We start from the raw sequence: 16,251 nt of genomic DNA, 5'->3' as shown, positions 1-16,251 counted from the left end.
TTTGGACAGCTCATCGGATAAGACAAAATCACCTTGGACAACAATGTAAATTTTCACTATATTCTAACAAAATAATGAGTAGATTCATTGAGAAAATAATCTGCAGACGATTCTATAGTGAAAAATGCAATAAATAAATAAATGAAGATAAACGTGTAGTATTTTAATAATGTAGGACACAGGATGTGGGCGTGTTTGCACTGTACATAAGAATGATTGCAGTCAGTGGAAAGTCATAAAACCAGCGCAGCTGCACTTGCAATCTCTGCTGAGAAACGTTTGTCCGGGAGTAACCTCAGCCTGCATATCTGCAACGTGTGTTTTGAGTGTGTGTGTGAGTGTGTGTGTGTGTGTGTGTGTGTGTGTGTGCGAGTATCTCTGTAGGGGGATGGGTTTCAGTTTCATAGCATCATCTCTCAAGAGTTTATATATGCAAGCGTGTGTGTGTGTGTGTGTGTGTGTGTGTGCGCAGCCTCCCCTCCCTCTTTATCTTACTCATTTGGTTTGCGTGACCTTATATGGAAAATGGGTCTTGTGGTGTGAGCAGTTTCAGCCAATCAGCTTGCTCCGGGATGATGGAGGGGTGCGTGGAGGAAGCTGGCCGGCCTGTCTGGGTGGGGTTTTCAGGGGGAGGGACAAACCCGAGCCGGCTCCTGTTTGAAAATGAATGATACCCTGCTCGAGTTGTAGAAACCGTGGTTGGCTGGCGGATTTCGGCGTGCTTAGCGGCAAATAGAGCATCTTATAAGACAGAGGGAGAGAAAAAGTGGACTTGAAGCTTCGATACAAACCGGGGGAAGAATTAGTCTCCAGTAATGAAACGTGAGTACCTCAGATTTACACGTGTGTGTCAGGTAGAAAGAGATTTCACTTAGACAGATTAGACAGGAAACCGGTTGGTAGTGATGAATGAGAAAGCAGCTTGCATGTGTGTGTTACTGTTGATTTAATATGAATTAAGATCAGTTAAATCCTCATATGTTGTGTCATAGTCCTACTTATCATTTGGCTGTATTTGTAGTTTAAATGGAGCTCATTTTTAGCCTGATTTTTCTGCTTTTCACATGAATTTAACATGTATTTCATGGACCGTATGTCTCAGTCACCTTGCCTTCTTTGAAAAGGGTGTAACCCATCCACCAGATTTAAAGTAGATCTACCATGAAAGAGATGTATTCAAAGCCTTGCCCCATTTTTGTGTAATTGAATTGTGCAGCAGTGGATCAAAATGTTAGGCTTGGCTGTTTTTTAATGAGGATGCTGAGGATCACGCCCAGTCTGCTTCTGAGAGGCAGCAGACTGGTTTAATGTTGACGTGGATCGATCAGAGGATCGAGGTATTGATAGAGCAAACAGTTGATCTCGCTGTTTTCAGCGACAACATCAGGGCCAGAGAGACGAGGTGGAGGTGGAGGTGGAGGTGGATGTTATCGTGGACAAGAGGAGGTGATGCATGAGAGCAGAAAGACAAAGCTGAAGGGAGGGGTGGGGTTCAGTCTGGTCTGTTTGACAGGGGATTAACATAACTGAAGTTTACAGGCATGGCTGCGTTGTGTTTTTTGGGGGGGTGTCCCGTGTTTGGTCTGAAGCATTCATGTTTTTGCTTGATGATGAGGTTGTGATGGACACCTACCACATTAATCATATCAAACAAACAAGTGTTTGCAACTGTTGCATTTTCTGGATCGAACAGCTTGCTCTGCATTCATAATCCTCTCCTGATTGCATGAATACGGTTGCAATAATGATGTCAGTTTGCGCAGTGCTTAAATCCAGCAGATCGTTCATGCGGGGCTTTAGTTAGGTTGCCACATGACAAGGAAATGCAAGCAGGGATGCAAATAATACTTCCTCCTGTCCAGCTGTTTTGATAATCGGTTCACAGTTTGAGTTGTCTTTCTCTGTTTAAATTTAAGACTTTTCAAGGTGTCACCTTGGTTTCTGTGCAAACTGTGAAGGCCATTTTTAATTTGACACATTTCGTAGACAAAACAATAAATAGATCTGTACTCGTGGTGGCTGACCTAGTCCAATAATAACATCCCAATCTATTTAATAGCAATCACACAATCCACAATCTAAATTGCGATTTCTTTTTCTCATTTGGAAATGCCTTGCAGACCTAATCATCCAATCTTGTTCTCAAATCAGTTTTTCAATAAGATTATGTGAAGTTTGGAAACAAGTAAAGAGACACCATGGACACCTTAGATCATGATCTCTATATAAACGTTAGATAAGCCATCACTGATCTACACTGGAAATAATCATTAGCTGCAGCCTATTCCCTGCATGCCCTTCCCAAGAGACCATAGGTTTGCTCGAGAGTGAAAAAGTGAAGTGGGAAAGCTCACAAATAAAACCCATGGGTGATACCAGTAAACCATTAAAAGATTTCAGGAAATAGATCATGACAAGTGAAAGTGAGTTAACCACACCAGAATGAAGAAGATTTTATTTTTGTCACCATGGAGCTAAATGAGAGGCAGTAATCTTCAGCTTTAATACGTGATCTAAACGTGATGTGCTCATGTGATGATGGTTCATCAAACCAAAAGGAGAAATAAAGAAGGGGTAAGGAAGAAATAGCCTTGGGGTTTTTTCCCAGCATGATATTTAAAGCTATATTCATCCAGACTTGGAGGGTGAAAGCGACTGAACCTTTTCTCAAGATCAGTGTCACATCCTTCAGCTGTCCCATCCTCTGACCGAAACAATGAAAGAGCCAAAAGAGAAATAGGAGGAGGAGGAGGGGGGTTGAAATGTCAAACCATACCCCATCAGTTCATCTTGCTGCCCCCACCCTCAACTCCATATTAATGCTGCTGGAAACCCACATCCACTCCCAGCTGTGTCCTAGAGGAATCTGCAGCTGTATTGGAAGTCCGACCTGAAGTAAAATGGTTGCTTTGCAGGGTCGTGACATTTGTTCGTCTTGGCTGCGAAACCTTCTGGCCACCGTGGGACTCATAAAATTACAAAATGCCCTTAGGGTCAGCTGACTGCTCGCTATCTGACTGAAGAAGAATTGATTTTCTTTTACAACGGTGGTGTTTTGAGGTGATGGCTGCTGATGCCAAAAAAAATCAGGAATGCCGTCAATTTATGTTCTTCCATTTTAGATAAACAGATGGATACATTTCCACTTAACCTGTTTTTGTAGTTTTTTTGGAAGGCGTGTTTGGCGGATATGTGTCAAAACTCTTCAGCCTGATGGAAAATATTTTCGTTCCTGTTCTCTGACCTCACTGGAGCCTGTGTTTTTTTGGGGGTTTTTTTTCCACTTGTCCGAGCTCAATTATCCCTGACAGTGGAGTCATGATAGGCTGCTGCCACAATAGGCAGACGAAGCCGCTGGTATGTGTTTTCAGCTCACTTAAATAAACAGGCGGCAGCAGAAGCTCAGACCAAAGAGGGGGCTTGAATGAGAGGGAGCGTCACGGAGGTGTGGGGTTGGATGGTGGCCGTGGGGTGAAGGTTTATTGTTTAGGAGGCCTTGATGCGTTTCCTGCTATGAGGTAATGGCAAAAGCATGAAAGGATTCTCCCTCCAACTCCAACTCTGATCTCATTTTACACACTAACACAGGAAAATGATGCAGGGCCCATTGCTTTGTCTGTCTTTGACAAAAAGTTGTATGTACGTGGTACTTTAAATGGATTTTGATTGGGCAGAGCAATGGGACTTTTTTTTTTAAAGGGTGTTATGTTTACCAAGAACGGCAATAAAAGGCAATCTATTCATCGCAGCAAGACAATGTTATCTCAGTGTTAGCTCAACTCCATATGGTCCTCGCACTGTTGCCATACAACCAAATTTTGTCAACAGAACAGTCGTAGTATAGGCAAAGATAATATTTGCCTGGCACCTCGTGAACTCAGCTAGATGAAGCTACACATAGTGGTTGGCCTTTGAGGGATTTACTGTTCTGCATTTATGCACATTACAGTTCTTCTTGTGTGTATTTATTCAGCATTTCAGTCATTTATTTATTTGTAATGTCTGAGTAATTGATTGTACACTTGAGACGGATGGAAAAAAAACAGGAAACTACTACAACTGCTTTAAAAAAGTCATGTGATCAGGTGCCAACAGCACTCAGGCGTTAGTCTTGTGAGGACTAGAGGACACTGGCTGTCACACATCAGTGTTACTCCCTCGCATTTAGACGAGTGATGTGTCCTCTCGTAGCTCAATACCGAGTACTGTGTTGTGGATACATGCTACAAAGATGACCCACCATGATTCAATGAACTGATCCACATTAAAGTGCAAAAGATGAGAGAAGTTGATTGACAGACAACAAACCGGCAACTGGTTTCTAAGCACATATTCCATCCATTCGGTGGGGATGTGCTGATTTTCAGTGTTATATATCATTGTAAACTGAGTATCTGTTAGATTTGATGCTGTTGGTTGGACAAAGGAAGGTATTTAAGATGTTACCTTGAGTTTTAAGACATTTGAACAGGCATTTTTCACAATTATTTGGCTCAATAATAGAAAAGTTCATGGATTCATTGAGAAAATAATCAAGGGTTAATCAATGATAAAAATAATCATTTCAGCCCTGTATTAAATGATAACAGGCAGTGAAACGGCTCAGAGACCTCCCTGAGAAGATTTTTGTTATTGTTGGAAGATGCTTAAACCACTTAACTTATTTTGCGGATGCTTGTGATGTATTTGTCGGAAATACAGTAGCTAACAAGCCCTGCCGCTCCTCTCTTTCAGTGACCGCGTGTGAACCCACCGCCATGTCTGAAGCCGTGGTGATGGAGCCTCCCAGAACAGGCGGCTTCCTGGAGTCATCCTGCGGTGCGGGAAGCAGCGCCGCTTCCCTTGATGACGGCATTGTGGATACAGCAAAGTACGTCCAAGCAAACACATCCAAAACACAGTGACACCACCGTCTCGAGAGCTTTACTTCCCAATCTGGGTGTTTGGAAATGAATCTGTGGGGTCACAGTATAATAATAATAATAAGACAGGACAGAGCTCCAGTGTTCAGTAGTAATACTTTACATAATGTTAGTAATTCTGAAGCCTTGTTGTGTATAGAATTACATTCATAGCAGAGTAATTATAGTGGTTTCATCACTTTTGCTTTGTTCTTGTAGCTTTAATTTAATAAGGTGATGTTTACTTCGAAGCTGGTATCATGAGTGTTTACAAGATCCACAGTTGAGATGAAGGTATAATGTGTACTTTCAAGTGTGATGACGAATATAACAGTGTGTTTACCCGTATGACTCAGTCCAGGGTCGAGTTTCTGCCTTTGGTTTTCCCCTTAGGATGCGACAGTCACTTTGGGAATCCACTCTCCTGTGTTCAGTGACGTGTTTTTTCCTTTTCCCTTTCTGCAGCGAGTCTTCAGAGGAAGAGTCCACAGGGGAAAAGGAAGAGGAGATTGGTGCACATAATGAAGTCACCTGCAGTGCAGAGACAGAGACCAAGGTCCCTGCTGAAGACGCCTCAAACACACAGACAGGTGAGGGCTGAAGGAAAAACCAGCCGAGGTCGAGGGTGTTTACTCTTTCCTTCGTGCCCTCCCAAAAAACTAACACTTGTGACGGTGGTGCGGCTGGAGATAAGCAGCATGTAGGCACATACTGGGCTCTATTCTCAGTTGGATCCAGTCACTTTGTTGTTTCTGAAGTCAGGATTAGTGACTTAAAAAACCTTTTTCCTGAGGAAGTGGACCGAACATTAGGTCTCTGGTTTCTGGCAGAACAGTTTGACTTTCCTTTTCCTGCCTTCGCTTTGACATTCCTTCCTGTCTAAGTCAGTGAGGGCAAAAAAACCCACGTACTTCTTATTTTTTTTATTTTTTTGGTTTGTTATACAAAGTTTCATTTTGATTATGAAATAAGGCTGACCTGATTTTCTTAAAATTCCATTGATTCAGGGTGATGGCTCAACTAGTAAAGGGCATGCCACGTGGACAAATGCAAAGTCTGCGTTTGAATCCAGCCTGCAGCCCTTTGCTGCATGCTGTCCTTCCTCTATTTCCTCATTCTCTGCAGCTGTCTCAAATAACCAAATGAAGGCAGTAAAAGGTTATTTAGATTAACAGGATCTACTCACAGGAACCTTCATAACTTCCACCAAGTCAGCAGAGCAGTACATCTTAAATAGGTTATTCTATTAGTGTGATAGAGTTCTCCACTTAAATCATCTTTTCAGTTCTTAGTTATTAAATAAAATATCACTAACTTAATTTAAACCTCTCGTGCTGCGTGTGCTGATAACCAGCTGTTTGATGTCGGGTCATAAGTCATTTAGTTCGTCTATCTGCAATATGACATATTGAACACATCCTGCTGGCTGCTGATTCAGTGACACATTCTTCTTTCTGATTGTACAAACAACAAGATGGACGAGGTGCTTTCCCCTTTGCTAATCAACAATCTACTGCTTTTTACAACTTGTATATGTACTTCTACTTTTGTAGCTCTGGGCATTGGTTCTTTCACTTATGATAGTTTTGGAGTCACCAAAATTATTGCTCTGAATGTGGCAACATCACTAAAAATAGGTACAACAAGTGGGAAGATATTCAGACGGACTGTGAAGTAGCCAACACTTTATTTAAACATTAAAGGAAAGGTTAGTGCACTGAAAACGTTGCTGATAATCCCTCACTGCACTGGAAACTGAGCGCACACAACAGCTATCAGCAGGAAGTGGCCCATATTGTTTAGATTGGAGGTTGTTATTTCACTGTTTGCTCAGCGAGTCTGGCTAACAGTCATCTTTTACAAACCTTTATGGGAAAATGACTGCTCGAGTTTTCTCACCAGTTACTTATAAGACTTGTACTTACTTCATTTATAGTCAAAAATAATACCACACTTTATTTGTTTGTGCTTTTCAAGGCACACTAAAACACTTTACATAAAAAACGAACACGTCAGAGTGGTACTGCACGTTGGTGAGATAATACTGACTTTACTTTCACAAGCAAAAATACATTTAACTCCATCAGAGCGGAGAATGCTATCAATAAGAGGAAGACGTCATATATGTGTTTTGCCACGGGCTTAGATCAGCATCATTTGCTTAGTGTTTATCTCCAATATGACAAATACAGGGTATCTGTCTGTCTCACGTGGAGTTCTGCAGTTTCTTTAAAAAGAGATCAGTCATTGAAATCTCGTTGCGACCCTTTGCTTATTTTTCTGAATGCCTTTTTTTTTTTCTTCCAGTGAAAGCCCAGCGCCCAAACTCACTGTCTGTGACAGCAGCAGGGGAGCTGGGCCTGTGGACGTCACAGGGGGATGCACAGGTGAAACTGAGGATGGGAGACACCGGCCTGGCTGCTGAGACGCCTTTGACCGTCAACCAGATGTTTACCTCAGCCGTAGAACGCTTCGGCGACTGTTTAGCTCTGAGCTGGAAGGAGGGCGAGCAGCAGAAGACCCTAAATTACAGAAATTACTACGAGTCCTGCCGCACGGCTGCCAAGAGCTTCCTTAAGGTAGGTTTTTATCTATTAGTTAATCGAGCATAAATGGAAGGACACACACAGTAAGTCAGGTTTAGTCAGGTTTACTGGAAACCAAATCCAGAACAGAGCAACATGTAAATTATGGAAATGTTTGTGTTGCGCAAGAAGAGTTTTCTCAGAGAAGTTTCCTGTTAAAATATAGAAAGGTTAATTACACAACACATTTAAAAATAAAGACAGAAGTATCTGTAAATTCTCTTCACAGAGAAAAGTACTTCTTATTTTAGCCCACCCTCATTGTCCCTCAAGGTCCCTTTTTAAACAATCAACCTCTGTTGTCATAGTTTTTAAGTCTTGTGTCGGTGCATTTGATTTCATGCCAAGTCAGTCTAGACAACGCATAACACAGTGCAAAGGAGTCTGTCTGAAATGTCAGCGCAGCAGCTCTGGACAGGCCTCAGCTGTTTCGCACAGGACACAGCGAGTTATTGTTTCTTGTGAAATCCAACACAGTTAGTCAGCACAGAGACTCAGCAGGACTCACGCACGCATAAAGACTCACACGTGTCTCTCTGTGGTTATTAGCAACCTGAGCATACGTGCTGAAATGTGCAGCATAAACTTGTGACCTTTGCTTGTTTTAGGTCTAAAGGTTTGTGATGCGAAGCTCGCAGCGTAACAAAGAATGTTCTCAGTCGTTGACAAAGCGCGCTCAAGTCAGCGATGGGGTCACGTTTCCATCTGCGCGATTCGAGCTTCACATTATGTGGCATCTGTTATGAAAGACATTTTTTAAAAAAAGCTTATTGCTATCAGTTTCCATGATGGCAGTCTTGTGTACGTTTGGTTGTATATCTGTTTCCATAGTAACAGCTGCCATGGCAATGCAATTCAAGTAACCCTGAGCGCTGATCAGCAGATCAGTTCATAACTGTCTCCACATGTTTGAGGAAGAAAGACAAAGACAGATTGCAGTGCATGTTTTATAATCTGAAGTCACCAGTCAATCAGTTATTTTTGTTCTTTATTTTCATCAAGATGAAACTTTACAAAGATCGGTTTATTTCTATAAAATAAATTAAAGAGGGGGTGTGATGAGATGTGTACTACATAAACAGCAATGTCGCCTAGTTTGAATCCAGCCAGGGAACTTTTTCTTTTGCTGTCTGCCTCTCAACTGCTGTGCGACTGTCTTTAAATCTTTAAAAACAAGAAAACGCACAGCACTGTCGTACCTAAATTATAAACTGAAAATGTTTGTGCAGGATATCCCAATATTATTTGTAGGACTAGTTAAGAGGGCGTTGTTTTATTTATACTTCAAGTATGTTCTGTTTTTCTACAGCTTGGTCTGCAGCGCTACCACGGCGTCGGCATCCTGGGCTTCAACTCCGCTGAGTGGTTTATTGCTGATATCGGAGCCATTTTGGCAGGGTGAGTTTATGTAACTGTCAGTGATGAGTGAGTGAGTGCTTCACTCACAGCTTCATTGACAGCTGTGGATTATGTAGTGAATGTCTGCACATCTTCCACACCTGAGTGGTGCAATCAAAGGCTTGAGATGTCAGTAACCCCCGGGTGTCATTCAGTTCAGCACGTAGCCTCTTAGACACCTTGACTGATAGATCACACAAATATGTACTTAACAGAAAGCTGATGAACTGATTAACTCAAGTACTCGACTTGTAGTGTGATTGTAATCATCGCACAACCCTTCAGATTTATCTTGTAATCCTTTGGAGGTGTCTGTGTTGGGAATAACTGGACTGAACTTGTTAACTGTATTAAAAACAGTCCAGACACGCTCCATCCTGTGCTGTTACAACAGGATACTTCAGTACTTTTTTTAAAGATTTTTTTTTTGGCCTTTTCAAGCTTTATTTGATAGAGACAGCTGAAGAGTGACAGGAATGCATGGAGAGAGAGACGGTAAATGGCTGCTCTACCAACTGAGCTAAATGCCACCCCACTACTTAAGTACATTTTGACAGACTATTACTTGTTGTGTTGGTACTTTTGCTTCGGTTAAGGTTTTGAGTGCTTCTTCCACTACTGATAAATTGTGCGCAGATCATATAACAGCAATCACAACCCTCTCCTCTGCTCTGATTACATAAATACTCAGCATGGATGCTCCCCGACAGGAATCAAACCTTGCGATTCATTCAGCGGACTAAAACAGACCAAAGAATCGACTCTCACCCCGTTTTTTAATTAAGAACCTAAGCTGTTGGTTTGTCACAGACCGATTTGCCTCAGCTGAGTTCCTCACATCACCAAACATGTGCTGCATAGCATTTGGGTTTGTCAGTCAATTCTTCTTGTGTGCCAAGAGCTGTATCACACATGTTATTACTGATACTGGATTCCCCAGTTTCCCACGCAGAGAATGTATTGAAGCAACTGTCAACCTGTCAAGCCGGTCCTCATGAGCCAAACCACAGATTTAGCTTAATAAACTCAGTAGTAGACTCATGCTTACAGCTGGAAATCAAAATCAAAAACATTTGGATTAGGCCTCGTTTGTCTTTTTAGAAGATGAATGCACTGAAGGTATTCTAATGAAACAATGCTGACCTAGCCGGTCGGGTAGTTTCGGTTGTCACATCTTCATTCGGAATGTAAGAGTTAAAGCGCAACAAAATATCAGGCTTGGTGTGATCAAAGCTGACAGCACACACACAATGGAGATGTCTTTCAGGTCTTACTGTTCTCTGGAATACATGAAATATCTTGTACAGCAGGTTTCTGCCAGAGTAGCACGCACGAGTTTCATTTTAATCTAAATGTGAAAGGGAAGCTTGCTCAGTCTGACAGCTCCTTTTTGTCTGTTGCAGCGGGTTTGCTGTGGGCATCTACACCACCAACTCTCCTGAAGCATGCCAGTATGTAGCAGAAAACTGCAAGGCCAATATCATCGTGGTGGAGAACCACAAACAGCTGCAGAAGATCCTTCAGGTGAAGATATGAATACAAATAAAGTTTACATGCCACATATCATGTAGCAAATCCCTATGGATTACACACATGCTGTGTCCTGACTCCAGACTAAATACTACACTGTACAGTGTATATTACATTCTAGTCTTAATAGTATACTACATTTGCTTTTGAAATTAACACACTTAACCATTTTTATTACCAAAAGATGATACAATAGTCGACTGTGTCACTGCCAGTTAAAACGAAAGAGAGCACAAAATGTATTTTCCAGAAATACAGCAGCTGTTTTTTTTTTTTTTCCTGGAGCTGCTTTTTCCACATGCACACCAACAGCACACTGAAATATCAAGAGGTTTAGTCTTCATACTGACCAGTCTGAGTATTCTTTCTCAGTGTGAACACACCACATACTTAAAACCTGCTCAAAATTCGCATAAGTAAGTGAAGAAAGGATGCGGGACACAACTGATTTTTGCATTCTTAATCTTTAACTGTTTCGACTGATCATTTTCTGCCATAAAATAATTACAAGTCTTCTTGTCGACTATTGGCTGCAGTAAACCATTTACAATGTATCCTGTTTGTTCACAGGTTGAAGACAAGCTGCCACACTTGAAAGCCATTATCCAGTACAAAGATGCACTAAAAGAGAAGAGACCAAATCTGTACACGGTAAGCAGAACACAGCCTGTAGATGTACAGACATTAAAATATTTATTTAGTTCAGGAAGCATCAGCTAAGTGTTTTTTTTGTGTGTGTGTTTGTGTGTGTGCTGCAGTGGGCCGAGTTTATGGAGCTCGGACGCGATGAGCCTGACGAACCTCTCGACGCCATCATCTCCAGTCAGAAGCCCAATCAATGCTGCACACTCATCTACACCTCAGGAACCACAGGCCAGCCCAAAGGAGTCATGCTCAGCCATGATAACGTGAGTTACATGAGTGTTTTTTTCATGAGTAGTGAAGTGTCACATATTTGACTTCTGACGCTGACAGCAGAAATGCACTCACACTGTAGATGCAGGTGAAAGCTCAACGTGTTGCGCTGCTTGTTAGACAGGTTCCTGCATAGATACAGATCAGCAACGAACCCCAAGGACAGATGTCGTGCTGTCGTCTAGTTACATGTACATATTTTATTCCTGTCACAGCTCAGTCATAGAGGCATAAAACACATATTAACTGGACTCCTCGCTCCCTCTCCTCAGCTTACATGGACCGCGCTCTCCACCAGCCGTCACGTGCGTCTGACAGACGCCACTCAGGCTCAGGAGTCTGTGGTCAGCTACCTGCCGCTCAGCCACGTCGCTGCTCAGATGGTCGACATCTGGGTCACCATGAGGGTCGGAGGGGCGACATACTTCGCTCAGCCAGATGCACTGAAGGTGAGATACAGCAGTTGTGCTAGCACATGGTGAATGGTACACAAACGCATAAAGACTACTGCTGCATGTTCGTTAAAGTTGTAATGAAGGCAGGAGAGGCAGATAAAAGCCTTGCTTTTTTTTTTTTTCAATCAGGGCTCTCTGGTAAACACCTTGAAGGAGGTTCGTCCCACAGCCTTTATGGGCGTCCCACGCGTCTGGGAGAAGATGCAGGAGAAGATGAAGTCCGTCGGAGCTAAGTCTTCGACCGTGCGCAGGAAGGTGGCTGCCTGGGCCAAAGATGTCGGCCTGCAGACTAATCTGACCAAGATGAATCAGTACGTGCACGTTACAAAGTTTCAACTTTATTTAGATACATGTGTGTCATTTTTTTGGGTATCTTGGCGTTGTTCATGACATTGCGCGTTTTAGTCATCATCTCTTCAATTCAGGGTTATATGAGCCTGTTTTTAAGACATTACACAATGACTTTACAGTCATACTGATGGTTCTGTGAAGCTAAATGCTATGCCATGCTGCTTGCGTGACTCAAAACACTCACACTTGCTGTTTTGTGTCCCTCCTCCTCCTCTGAAGTGGGGCAGCTGGTCGCCCAACATTCAGCTATCAAATAGCCAAAAAGCTTGTGTTCAAAAAGGTCCGTAAGGCTCTGGGTCTGGACCGCTGCTCCAAGTGCTACACAGGCGCCGCACCCATCACCAAAGACACCCTGGAGTTCTTCCTCAGCCTGGACATCCCTGTGTATGAGCTGTACGGCATGAGTGAGAGCACCGGGCCTCACACCATCTCCCTCCCCGATGCCTTCAGGCTCACCAGGTACTTTTTCTCTTCTTACTTTAATTTGATTTGACACAGAATTTCTTCACATTGACCTAAACATGTGCTTGGTGGTGAATTCTAAGAATGTTGTTGTGTCCTGCAGCTGTGGTAAAGAGATCATAGGGTGCAAGACGAAGCTGCACAACCCGGACGAGGAAGGAAACGGTGAGATCTGCTTCTGGGGCCGCCACATCTTCATGGGTTACCTCAACATGCCTGACAAGACGGAAGAAGCTCTCGACGCAGACGGCTGGCTGCACTCAGGCGACCTAGGCAAACACGACGAGAACGGATTCCTCTTCATCACCGGAAGAATTAAAGGTGCTTATTCTGTATTCCTTGTGGAGTTGGATAACACTCAAACAGGATCAAAGCTTTTACATCCATAAATTAGGGATTCATTGTCCTTTTAGAGCAGTTCAATTAACAACAGTGAAACCTGTCTGTTACTTAGCCTGTATTTGTTCTTGTGTTTGACTTTAGAGCTGATCATCACAGCAGGAGGAGAGAACATACCTCCTGTTCCAACCGAGGATGCAGTGAAGGAGGCTGTGCCACTGATTAGCAACGCCATGCTGATCGGAGACAAGAGGAAGTTTCTGTCTATGCTCCTCACCATTAAGGTAAATCTTCGAAACTCAGAGCAGATGCATAAAGCTCAAGATTTATAATGCCGCACCTACGCCTGGTTCTGTTTCATAAATCTCAATCCATGTAAGGAAATGAGGCTCCACACACAGTTTGCCTTAAAGGGATGTGGAAATGCACTTAATCACCCAAGACATATCGATACTTGTACCCTCTCCACCCTTCATTAGATATCAATGAGAAGGATGGCAATTTTTCTAGACTGTGCTGCATCAGCGAGGTTCGCAAACAGCACCATCTGTCTTTATAGGCGACCATTATGCACAACTGTGGCTATTAATAGCTCCCGATTTATTACAAGAGCCTGTAAATCACCGATGATGATTGATTAATCTATAGAGAGCTTCACTTTAGAATCCACATACTTCTTTCATGGCAGTTCTGTGTGGAAACTTATGCATGTTTCTGTGCATTCATATTATTTATACATCTGGCCCCTGGTGTACACTTTACAGCAAGAATGGTTCTGTTTGTCCACGTCAGTGATGAACTGAAGTCGAGGACGGCAGGTCACTGTAGTGTGTAGGGAAATACGGGTGTAGATAACGCAGGATGTAAGAGTGAAGTGTCAGATGGCGACTGAAGATGCGTTAGACTGTATCTTGAGAAGTGTATTTCAAAACTGGCACGGAGCCTTGTAAACATCCTCTCTTTATAACTTTTTTATCTAATCTCACCATCAATAGTCAATATACTTTATCTTTCTTGCCTGATAGCAGAAGGAGTGGCAAGCGCTGAGTTTTCTTTTCAGATGCTGCCCTCTAGTGGTAAAACTGTAAGAAGATGTAGACAGCCCTCCAAACTTTAAATGTATTAATGCTTTAAGCTGTATGATTAGAAGATAAATAAATGGAAATATCAGGCAATTACACCTTTTTAAAAATGTTTTCTCTGCAGTCTCAGGTGCATGCAGAGACAGGCGATCCAGAGGATGAGCTGACACCAGAAGCTGTTGAGTTGTGTCGGAAGCTGGGCAGCAACGCCACACGAGTCTCTGAGATCGCCGGCGGCCGAGACCGGGTGATCCACACCGCCATTCAAGAGGGAATCAACAGAGTCAACGAGAAGGCGATCTCCAACGCTCAGCGCATTCAAAAGTGGATTATTCTGGATCGGGATTTTTCGATTTCAGGAGGAGAGCTGGGTGAGTAAGGGAGTGCTGATCATGGGATCTTTATTCTGCAAGAAGAAGAATGTCACATGTCTAAAACTTTCAGAAACAAATATTTAACATATGATTCTTCTTGTTTCACAGGCCCTACCATGAAGCTGAAGCGGCCAGTGGTGGCGAAGATGTACAAGGAGCAGATTGAGAACTTTTATAAGGAGCTAGCAACTCCTACAACCCCAGACAACCCTCTGCCTCCTAAATAAAGCTGCTCCTCCACTTGCTGGGAGATCCAGACTATTTCCATCCTATTTATCCAGCATCTCCCTGCCGCCATTTGTGTAAAAATGTTTTGGTTGCCTTAGGTTTTGGTCATTCCGTCATGGTTTACATATGTGTTTGTTGTACAAAAGGAAAGCAACAGTGAGAAGCCATTGTAAAATAGCTATTAAATAATTCAACTATTTATTTGGGTATCGGACAGATGAAGTAGCTGCAGCTGTATGTAAGAAAATGTTTATTGCACTGCTTTACTTGACATAGAAAAGACAGAGAATCCAAAAAAATCAAATTCATATGATGGACTAAAGGAGTCATTTGTGTTTTTGAACATAATTTATTTTCTGTTTGCCAAAGTTCACGCGGGCCAAAAAGGCTTCAAAGAAAACGAAGTCTATAATTCAGCAGTCTTATCCAATGTTTACTGGTCTTTTACTTGTATTTGGTGTTTTTTTTTTCCTCTTGTCTTGTTCTGAAGATATTACTCACTTATTTTGAACATTTGCGTATTGAACACGGGTGTATTGTACGTAAGTATTTCATAACTAAGCATCCAAATTTTATTTTTCCATGCTGTAAAAACATGTCATTGAAGCCATATATCTTGCCTTTTTTTGTAATTGTAAAGTCAGACTAACGTTCTGTATGCCAGCCTACACACCTGCCTGGTCCTGTTGAAATGTTTGACCGCAGTCCTTCTGTGTGCAGACCTTCTTTTGTGTAATATTGTGAATATGTTTTGCTTCTGTCATCTTTATTTAATTTTATAAGTTAATTTGACATTGACTCAACATTTAGGCATCAAACATGGAAAAGGTCTAACAAAATGTATATACGTTATATTATTAAATAGGTTTACTAGGGTGCAGTGAAAGAGGACATGGAGGTAGTTGGTGTGAGAGAAGAGGATGCAGAAGACAGGGTTAGATGGAGGCAACTGATTCGCTGTGGTGACCTCTGAAGGGAAAAGCCGAAAGGAGAAGAAGACTAGAGTTGTCCTTACTGGCCATGTTTAATGCATCAGGCATAATAATGTTCAAATGCTCGAGGTTTTGATCTGGCGACCACTTCCTTGAAGACATTTCACACATCTTCACCATTTTAAATATAAAAGTAAGGAAGTAAAAGAGGTTGTTGCACTCCAAAGAGCTGATTTTGTAAATGAAGTCTTTGTAAATAAGCATATCGTAGGTATTTGTAGCACTCTGAAAGTTCAGAGAGATGGTTTGAAGGTTATGGTGGTTATGGCCAACTGATGTTCAGGGTAAACAAAAAAACTTTGAGGTGTGCGTGTGAAGTTAAATAAGGAAATGATGGTGATTCAGTATGTCATGGTGAGTGAGTCTCTCGCTGTCTTCAATTCGTACAACTTTACAACTTCATGAAGCCAACAACGTCCCTCCAAATCTACTGAAATTTTATTCTACAAAAATAAATAAAATAGTTCAGTAAGAGCTCACAAGACCCCAGACAGAAAACTGTGTTTACCTGACCTTAATGAGCTGTTAATATTGTGTGTAATATCAGGGCTAAAGATTGAAATATGCATGACGCTGCAGGAAGAAGTGAGCCTGTGAATGTTGTGTGATCAGTTATGTAATAAAAGTTAATTAAGCTGA

At 42.1% G+C, this 16,251-nt stretch overlaps 1 protein-coding gene across 2 annotated transcripts in view; it reads left to right on the top strand.

Moving 5' to 3' along the window:
* acsbg2 (acyl-CoA synthetase bubblegum family member 2) overlaps positions 1-16,251 on the top strand; it is a 22,701-nt gene extending 6,450 nt beyond the window's left edge. The window contains exons 1-15 of one of the 2 annotated variants that reach the window (XM_010734478.3): positions 624-822; positions 4,735-4,870; positions 5,367-5,491; positions 7,209-7,480; positions 8,796-8,884; positions 10,288-10,408; positions 10,985-11,065; positions 11,173-11,322; positions 11,602-11,778; positions 11,914-12,095; positions 12,355-12,594; positions 12,701-12,918; positions 13,081-13,220; positions 14,143-14,389; positions 14,501-16,251. In XM_010734478.3, the coding sequence (XP_010732780.1) occupies positions 816-822; positions 4,735-4,870; positions 5,367-5,491; positions 7,209-7,480; positions 8,796-8,884; positions 10,288-10,408; positions 10,985-11,065; positions 11,173-11,322; positions 11,602-11,778; positions 11,914-12,095; positions 12,355-12,594; positions 12,701-12,918; positions 13,081-13,220; positions 14,143-14,389; positions 14,501-14,619 (2,304 nt within the window). In that variant the 5' untranslated portion in view covers positions 624-815 and the 3' untranslated portion in view covers positions 14,620-16,251. Of the gene's footprint in view, positions 1-623; positions 823-4,734; positions 4,871-5,366; positions 5,492-7,208; positions 7,481-8,795; positions 8,885-10,287; positions 10,409-10,984; positions 11,066-11,172; positions 11,323-11,601; positions 11,779-11,913; positions 12,096-12,354; positions 12,595-12,700; positions 12,919-13,080; positions 13,221-14,142; positions 14,390-14,500 lie in introns of those variants that run through there. The other variant, XM_010734479.3, reaches the window with a different exon arrangement.

Source organism: Larimichthys crocea, chromosome XVII (genome assembly GCF_000972845.2).
Source record: "Larimichthys crocea isolate SSNF chromosome XVII, L_crocea_2.0, whole genome shotgun sequence".
Lineage (NCBI taxonomy): Eukaryota > Metazoa > Chordata > Actinopteri > Sciaenidae > Larimichthys > Larimichthys crocea.
This window is presented reverse-complemented; position numbering and strand designations above follow the sequence as displayed.